At 37.5% G+C, this 9,634-nt stretch overlaps 1 protein-coding gene across 1 annotated transcript; it reads right to left on the reverse strand.

The window, feature by feature from the left end:
* Positions 1–1,859: 1,859 nt before the first annotated feature.
* Positions 1,860–6,736, reverse strand: LOC146139591 (4-galactosyl-N-acetylglucosaminide 3-alpha-L-fucosyltransferase 9-like). Its single transcript, XM_083391098.1, has 5 exons — positions 6,144–6,736; positions 4,940–4,981; positions 4,398–4,601; positions 3,051–3,276; positions 1,860–2,723 (listed from the first exon to the last, which is right to left on the reverse strand). The coding sequence occupies exons 1-5, from the start codon at positions 6,269–6,271 to the stop codon at positions 2,073–2,075; spliced, it is 1,251 nt and encodes a 416-aa protein (XP_083247224.1). The 5' UTR covers positions 6,272–6,736; the 3' UTR covers positions 1,860–2,072.
* Positions 6,737–9,634: the final 2,898 nt, after the last annotated feature.

Raw genomic sequence — 9,634 nt, forward strand, 5'->3', positions numbered from 1 at the left:
AACCTAATTTAGTTACTGCCATGTTGTGCAGTTCTTCCGATTTATATCGCATTTGCAATATGGCCGTTGTACCGCACGTAACACATCGGCAACTTGAAGCTTTATAAAGCCCAAAAAACATAGCAAGTTTTTTTTGAATGAAATTTTTCGTATTTTAATCTAAACTTTTGGGTCAACGCGCCCCACAACTTGAAAAAAACATTGTCGCAATTGTTTTTGCGCTTCGCGTGACGTCTTGTGGCCTTCTTTAAATTCGAGTTAAATTGCACATATTCGCATAACTCTAAACGTAATAATAAACTCGTTAGCTTATTCGTTTTATTCCGTCAGAGTTTCTGACGTCATTTTGCGTGTATTTTAGATCCTATTTGTGATCCGGCCCGCCACAACATTTTATGTTTGTCATGCGGCCCGCGGCTAAAAATAATTGCCCACCCCTGCCTTAGGGCGAGAAAGATAGCCTGGTATATCCTTAATATGCCGATGCAAATGTTATACCTGTAGGCCCTACATTTAACAGGAATGGGGAATTCAACTTAATATAAGAGTACTTGCCAAATCAAAGTAAAACTGCAAACACATAACAATTCTATGATCAAAATTGTGTACTTTTTTAAAATAACAAACAATCTATATGCCTAACACTAGCTTTTTATCACTTACCAAAGTGCTTCACACTACCGTAACTTTTTTCGAAATGGCACAACAAAATCAATTTCCGACAATTGTAGTTGTAATGTTATTACATATTTCTGCTTTTTAAAAATAGAAGTAAGATATATGTGTAGAAAGAACCGCAAGGTATTTTGTAAATTGGATCTTAAAAAATAATTTTTTTCCAAGAAAAATTTTCAAAACAATTTTTTTTGTCTTAAATTTTTTTTTGCACCAAATTTCTTCGGTTTTCTAGCTGATTCTTCGGCCGACATAATCGCCAAGTCACCAACATTCTGCCATACTGCAGGAAGGCCAGCAAAAACTTCTCTATGCGTACTGATGCTATACATGCCTTCGCAGAAACACGTTGGAAAATCGAGGCAGCGCATTTTATGAAGACTTTTACGTGGTCGGATCGCCAAAGCCTTTTTGGAAGTCTGTGAGGTGTTTGTCCTACTTGGTCGCTGGTAGGAATCTGCTGTACATCCAAATTCATTTTGGCTGTGGTCCGGTATGGCTTCGTATATACCAGGGGTCGGCAACCTTTTTCTAGTCGCGGGCCCAAACCAAACTCAGAAAGGTCCCTGCGGGCCGCACAAAATGCTAACTAAGAATTGTGTTTTTAAAATGTTAGAACAACTGTGAATCAAGAGGGCCTCGAATATTTTTTGCAATTAAAAACGTGTTTAATTACAGTTACAGAGGCAGTAAAGTGTTGGCGCAAAGCGCGAAAAAAGGTTTGGTTTAAAATTGGAGTTTACACGTCGACTCGTCATTCATACTGCTAATGAAAAGTCTAATAAACTACTTTGAGGGGAACGCAATAACATTTAAAGATAATCTAGCCGAGAGTTTGTTAACAGTTTTAAGTCAAGGCGGACCAGGCGAGCGAAAGTTTTTATTACATTGCCGAAAATTTACCGTTTTTCCGCGACGTACTTGGCAGCTTTCCACGGCGCAATGGTAAAGAATTGCTGGTTAAGTTGAAAAGACAGCATCACGTAGTTAAAATAGTCAAAAAGTATTTGAAATGAACTCTTTTCTAATTTTTCAAAGAGGCGGCGGGCCGGATCCGGCCCGCGGGCCGTAGGTTGCCGACCCCTGGCATATGCCATCACATCTCTTTGCGTAACAACTCTCGTATGTCGGCTGTATTAGATTATAATTAATTACGGATTAACTCTGAAAAAACAACAAAACAATTGCACTAAATCGAGTTGTTGTTTTTAGGGTATAACTCATACAGTACACGTTATGATTACGTTTTTGTTGTTCGTTGCGACTTCACAGTCCATCGGAACAATTTGCAACACGAACAATACAATACCACATGAACGAACCAGAAGTGCAACAAAATAGGAAACGCTGCATTTGAAGCACAGTATAGGAATCGTAAGACGGGAGAACGTTTTTCATCAGGACTTATGAAAGTAACGTAACGCAACAAAGCACACAGCATAAAACGTCCAGCGCAAGACGGCTAACGCAAGAGAGAACCCGTTAGGCGCCAAACATTCTTTCGTTTCACCACCGTAATAATAGTCGGATATTGAACGATAGCTTTGCTTTCGAAAGCCGCCTTTAAGCTTTTCGCACAGCAGTGTTTCCAGCCCCGGGTTCGATAAAATTTGCTTTGTCCTTTCGCTTGGGTTCAACCTCCAATTGAAGTACTCCCGATAAGCGGTGTCGTTCTTTGCGAGATAAAGAAGATACTCGGCCAGGTGAGCTGGAGAAGTAAAGTCTTCCGCGTGAATGAAAGACCCAGAGGGAGCCAATCGAGTAACGTCAGCTTTGGAGGGACCCCAGACCACCGGGACTCTCCCTAACTTGATGGCGTTCTTCCAGAACTTTTCAGTCATGTAATCCTCGCAGTGAAGCGAGTTTTCGAACGAGAGGTAAAACTTGTAGGAGCCAAGTGTTTCCGGAGGAAGTTTTCCGAATTCCTTCTTGTTGTTGAAGCACGCGCCGTAGCGATGAACCGGAAGTCCAGCTTGGATGAGGTCCTTCACATACTTCATCCTCATCCTTGATCCGGGAAGAAGGTCGCAGTTGCTCACTACCCAAAGCTAAAAAACAAATAAAGCTTAAATATAGAATTGCGCTGAATTTGCAGCGCTAACCAGGTATAATTGCACAGCCACACCACACTTTTTCCTTCAGGTATTTTATTCTCTCTTTTTCAAATGTTGGTTGTCAATATAGAATCAGTAGATTAAGTTTTGTTTAGCTTGTTAACCAATAATTAGTAACACCAAACCCCGATTTGTAATCTTAAAATAAATAACTAATTTAAACATGTGGTTAGAAATGCAATACTGTACAAATAAACAAATATTCGAAAGTGTGTGCATGACTTAACGCTTCTATAACGATCTAAAAAATAGAAACCTTACCGCAATATTCAACTTGTTTTTTAATAGGTCTTCCACTCCAGCTTTTCCTTTTTCTAGAACTTGATTAGCTGCACTGGAGTAGGACGCAAATATATCGGAGTCTGTTTTGTAAGTCACGGTCCAGTTGATAAAATGTCCGTCGAAGTTGCGCATGTTTCTGTCTTCCACATTTTGCACGTAGCTTGGCGTTTCCGTGACATAAAAGGCGAACACTTGGTCAGGGTTTCTGCCATAAAAACGCAATGAGTCAAATAAGCAAAAATCGAGGAAAGCGTCGCGTTTCCAAAAAAAGATTTTTTTTACAGGCCCCACTGACCTGAATATTATTAATAAATTGGGCGGTGTCCCCGATTAAAACACTTTTATTTCAAATCCGAATTTAACTTGGTAAAAAATCGATTTAAGCCACAATCGATTCAAATGAAACTAATAGCGAATTAGGAAAAAGCCAGGACGCGACGTGTAATTTACATGGAAGCATTTAACCCAAATTAAATGCAAACCCTAGACATATCAAAAGACAAAATTTAAAAACACATAAAATCAAGGCATTTTAAGCTGAGCACTAAAGGCACTGATAAATATCACCATAAATATGGCCTTCTTAGAATCTCGTATTTTAGGTTCTTTGTAAGTGATATTTAGAAGTGAAAGAATATTAAATCCCCGCAACGAACGGGGTACATTTCATACAAATGTTCAAACAAACAGGAGGTTTTTAACAACTTGTATATATTTTGTAGGAGCTTTAAAAAGTATTCTATCTCGCAGTACAGACCGCAAAGACTATGATATAAAGCGAAATTGGTGTAAGATATAAAAATACCGATTCTAACTCACTTAAGTCACAAATCATTGCCCGTGTGTGATTCCCTTAAGACCTAAGTGTTGCGCGGAAAGATAACAATTTGCATATCAAGCTTCTGTTGATATTATTTCATGATGACTTTAGTCAGTTAGTTAAACAGAGCAGCTAACGCTAGAACTCACGTTATTCTAAATAAATCTTAACAACGTTCAAATTAATAAAAAAATAATAAATAAATCTTAATAACGTTAAAATTATTAACATTTAAACGTTATACTGTAAGTGAGAAGTTATGGACGTACTTTTTTAAAATTATGGTTGATCGCATTTAGAGTAACATGTATTGTTTGTTTTAGTGAAATGTAGTTTTGATTTGTTCAGAAAATGCGACGAAAATATCAATTAATTGTGAAACTCAACCTAAATAATAATAGTGTATAATATTGAAACTACATTTGGAACAAGTCACAGACAAAATACGACTGCAAGTTGAGGAAAACGTTCCTCTATTTAGGTGGAAAGTATCGTAAGACCATAACCTGTAGTGTTTCCACGGCATACGCTCCTCATCCAAGGCGCTGTAATGGAAAAACACTGCACTGGCTGTTTTTAGCTGGTCTCGGTCGTACGTGAATCGACAGCCGTTTATTACAGTGCCCTCTGGGATACCGTCCTGTACGCGTCCGTGGGGATGGCGCCACAGCAGTATGGTGTGCTCATCTTGCGTCCATTTGATGGGATCCCTACACGCAAGAACGACACGTAAATAATGCATAAGGGTGCTTTGAGAGACAAGGGCACTCTCAATGTGTCGCCACAGCCTTTCTGATTCCACGTCCATCTGTTGTCGTGTGATAATATCGCTTATTGCGGTCTGCCTTTTACTGAGCATTTTGTCATACAATAAACAGAAAACTAAGTAACACTTATAATTCCTTCAGCGTTATTTGATTTTAGGTCTTAAATGAAGTACTATACCTTTTGCTTGGTTATTTACATTATATTGGCTCACATAATGAATATATATAGTCATAAATAATATGACCTTATATATTCAGTTCACTTAAATAGGATTGCTCACCCGTCGTAGATCACTTTGTTGTCAGAAGATTTTAGTCGAACGCTGCAACAAAGTACAATGTTTTATATATATATATAGGCCTACTATATATAAAGGGCGTATTTGGGGAACACTTATAAACCAATCAACCATTTTGTCAACTCTAAGGTAAAAACCAGCGAAACAGTTTAACTTTATTTTTTGATAAATGAAATAGAGGCTTATGTTTGGAGTTTAAAAAGGTTGACCAGTAAACATGACGTAAAATTGCAAACCACTGAACTGACAATAAATCATAATATGTTGTCGTTTGAGTAAGATTAATTAATCGATTACAAAAATACCCCACTAGCCAAATTAAAGAAAATTGACCAAAAGCTTTGACAAATTTTTAACCTAACTTGTCGTTTTGCATTGACAACGTTTTGTGCTCTACTCGTTCACCAGGGACATCGCCATCGATCTGATACGAACATATTGATCGAAAATGCTGGCTTGAAAAAATAAGGGCAAATAGCACCACATGACAGCGTTGCAATGACTTAAGTCAATGAAAATGCACTTAAATGCACTTAAGTCACTGTTTTTAAATGACATGACTTGACTTAAGTCTTTTGAAAAAATGACTTGGGTTAAAATAAAGAAAATATAAGTATTTTTTTATAAAATTCAGCCATTTGTCCAAATTTTTGCACAAAAAACAAATGGCTTGCTATATGTTCTGTTTTCGTTAGTTTTTAGTTCAGTTATTGTTCATAATCATGCGAGTTTAAATTTTTTTAAAGTTTGCGGTTTATTTTTATGACAAGAACATGACTTGAAGTTGACTTGCTCTAGTTATGACTTGACTGGGACTTGACTTGCGCAACTGATGACTTGGACTAGGACTTGACTTGTTATTTATTCGAAAAGACTTGACTTGGACTTAAGTTATTTTACAAATAACTTGACTGGGACTTAGTCATTTTAAAATGACTTGTTTACAACACTGCCACATGAATAAATGATTGTGAATCACATCATATCAAAACATGACGTTAGCCTAGCTTAGGCCATGAGAAATTTATTTTTTCTTTCTTTTAAATATGAATGTGACACACAAACTTGTTTTGGCCGGATATTTCTGCCAATGTATGATGGCAGCAAGAGTATTTTTCCGATTGCATGCATTACATGAATATTATTGCTATAACTTGTCAATCAATTGACTTCAAAATCACTTTACCTGTTTAACAACGGGAAGTAAGGATTGTAAAAAGCCCGAGATATCAGACACAGATCCAGGAGCAACAGCGCAAGGCCCGCCACAAGTGCAGTGGCTTGAAGGCGCCTTCGCTTGAGAAGCTTAAACATGCCTTATGTTAACCATGCCACAACGACCAAGAAGCCATGCGGTGATGCCTGTTCAACAAAAATGGAAAACTCTACATAAGTGGCGAGTTATTGACGTCTTTCAGCAGTAAATCTAGCCTAAATATCCAAAGTCTTTCAGTTATATCTAGCTTAAATATTCAACGTCTTTCAGCAGTTAAGCTAGCCTAAAAATCCAACGTTAAAATTGCGATCTGCGTTTATACATGGTCATTAGTTGACTTTTCAAAAAATCATATTGCTACCCAGAACCTTTCAAAGTAACTGACTCAGCTTTTTCAAGGCAGCCTAAATTGTTCTGTTGAACTGAAAGCGAAATCGGACGAGCAGTTCCACCTTTCCAAATCGGACAAAAAAAGGGCACATTTCGCGTCCAGCGTAAGCAGCACAACAGCACATTTGAACGGCAGCGCTGCGAACACCAACACCTTTGCATGTATGCACGGTTGCACACGCAGCACACACGCCACTTTAGGTTGCGGTCCATTGGGAAAGCGCAATTGGGGTCGCAGGCGCCCAGCGCGCTTTAAAACCAATAAAACATAATTGTGTCGCTTTTTTCCAACGCACGTTAGATTACAACTTCCTAAATATTTTTATTTTAAATACGCACTAACTCATGAAAATTTATTGATTTAAATTAGACTATAACCAATTAAAGCAAAAAAAAAAAAAAAAAAACGTGAACTAAATTAAATTTAACAATTTTATTGGATATCTTCGTAAAAAGCTTACCGAAATCATTCAGCTTTATAAAGACTTCAGTGCAAACAAGGAAAGACAAGAAAAATTCTAGCCTGCGGTGAGGTTAGAACTTTACGTTGTCCGTTAAAGCGTGCTTGTTTTTTTCAAACGGCGCCCCATACATAGCAACACACTTGCCTGCCGCACCCTGTTCGTTCATAAAACCTCAATTAAAGGGTCACAAGCCCGTATTCAGCAACTGAAACCTTCATTTACACAATGTTTACTCCAAAGGGGCTTGATCACAGAATACACATTGTCTCAACAAGTGTAAACAACTTATGTTTGATTGCGATCGACTGAAATATTTCTTAAATACTCTCGGTCGACTGTTGGTTCAGTAGAAAAGTCACAAGAACTCTTTATTTTTTTTAACTGCCAACAAAGTCAGCGATAGAGGTTAATTTGTTAAGTCAATGAACGCTTTATTCGGCCTGTCCAGTCACCAATTTGTCATATTAGTGTTTCACTTGTGTGCGATGAGACGCGATCAACCTAGTAAAATGTGGCGAAGGGCCGGTGGATCGCGATCGACGTGTTGGCTACCCCTGGACTCTCTATGAACGAATTTAGGCTGTTCATCCCCTTTTACTGAGATATTCACGGACGGGATGCATCAGTCAATGGTGGTATATGTTGTTTCTTGACTTGCGTCCTTCTCAGCCTGTGCAACTCATTAGATAAAAAGACGGCGGAAGGACGGGAGTTTAAACGTTATCGCAGGTTTGTTTTTCTAGGCTGCTGGCCTTGCTCACACTAGAATGCTGAATATAGGCTTACTGACCTCGTATATTAATTGCGGTTGTGCTATCCGTGTGCCCTTATCGTTGGCTAGTACGACTATAGTCGACTACAGAAGGGCTTGATCACAGAAAACACATTGTGTATGTTGTGTATATTTCAGTTCACAACTAAATATAATTTTTGTACAGTCTCACAAGAATAAGAAACCACAACAATTGGTTAACTTTGAGGTGAATCAAACTATTATGCAAGGTAAATTTAATTTGGTTTATGCTTGGCGTGAATTGTTGCGTATTATTGGGCTTCAGGAGTGCTATGCATTGTGGATAAATTGAAATATTTGCCTTAGTTATGTATCATGTCGCACAAATCAAATGTTTGTGCAAAAAGCACAATTACACATTTTGAATATTCAAGTCGCACGTTTATTAAAACTTTTTGTTTTTTTACAGGAGAACGTACAGGCGATTAGGCTTATAACGACCTGTTTCCTGATTACGTCAAAAAACGTTGACAAGGCGAAATGTAACTCAGTCGTTGTTTGCTTGTTTGCTGCCATGCATGTTTTGAATAAAAATTTCCAAAGCTGTAAAAGGCTTGAAACAGTCTAACAATGAAACTTGCAACGGTTTTTCGGCAAACCGAAATGAAAAACTCGATTAAACTTTTTGGAAACACAAACTTTAATACAACCTGTACAAAGACGCGCTACCATAATAATAAACCCAATAAAAAATGTTGCCAGTGCTGCGACAAATTACGTTTTATTTGAACGTTCGACCTGTGGGACTCAGGAAGTATTACACGCGTCTCACGCACAACTCCCTGTTTATTCGGAGAATGTTTACATTTTAAAGTGTTGCTTTAAGGATGCTGCACTCTATAAGTTAATATTTGACTAAAAAATAAGGTTTGCTAAAGCCAAGATACTATATAGTCTTTTAAATCGCGACGCTTATAAAAATTTAAGGTAAACGTGTCAATCCAAGTAGTTGTTAAAGTTACACTATCAGTAATACCCCAAAACACTGTTTTAGGCTACCCAAAAACACTGTTTTAAAAATTAAGGTTTGATAGGCACACAAAATCAATTGGTTTGTACAATACGATTCCTTAACACTTTTTCATATGCGGCACACCAACAGAGCTAAAAAATCGTGACACACCTAAAGACCTACGGGGTAATATCCGATGCAGTTCAGAGCAAAGAAGCCTTTTATGGCAAAAAGGGAGCTATTGACGTTTTATATCCCTTATCTTCTAATCTTGTGGTTTTACGGCCCCCTACAATAAACCCTGCAAATGGTACCTCTCTATAATAACGGCTTGGAGAACATTTCGAGATTCAAAATAACAGTTTAAAGATGAAACCTGGCAATTGTATTTTGTACGTTTCTACTTAATATTATTTAGTTACACCAGTCAAAAAATCACATAAATACAAATTATTTTATCATGCTATTTTATAGGTTTCGAGTAAATGGATATTAGTGTACTATTTCACTTTGGTATATACCCAATGTCTATTTATTATGTCAATATATAGAAACAAATAGTTGTATATACTCTGATGCCCTGATCGCCGGGTAGTTCAATTTGGTAAAAAAAATATTTCGAAACACGATTTTTGTTTTTAACTATTTCGACATACATGTTAAAATGTAAACATTAAGAAAAATTAGGAGAATTACATCATCTGGATATTGGCATTCGGTCAAAATGCCTGCCTTGGCATATATCGTGTTAATTCTACCGGCCATAAGACAGTATATTTGAAAAAAGTAAAAACCTCCTAAAACAAAGCGTCTCACTGGTTGCGGAACACTGCCATAAATCAACAGCTGAACTGGAAGTGTG

This window comes from Ascidiella aspersa, chromosome 6, assembly GCF_963924565.1.
Source record: "Ascidiella aspersa chromosome 6, kaAscAspe10.2, whole genome shotgun sequence".
NCBI lineage: Eukaryota > Metazoa > Chordata > Ascidiacea > Phlebobranchia > Ascidiidae > Ascidiella > Ascidiella aspersa.

Bases quoted from the DNA above. Each gene is read 5' to 3' on its own strand.
- LOC146139591 (XM_083391098.1), bottom strand. From the start codon at position 6,271: ATGTTTAAGCTTCTCAAGCGAAGGCGCCTTCAAGCCACTGCACTTGTG. The intron at 3,277-4,397 runs GTTATGGTCTTA...TTTTTATGGCAG, and splicing joins ATGCCGTGGAAACACTACAG to AAACCCTGACCAAGTGTTCG. The intron at 2,724-3,050 runs GTAAGGTTTCTA...TTTGTTTTTTAG, and splicing joins AAAACAAGTTGAATATTGCG to CTTTGGGTAGTGAGCAACTG.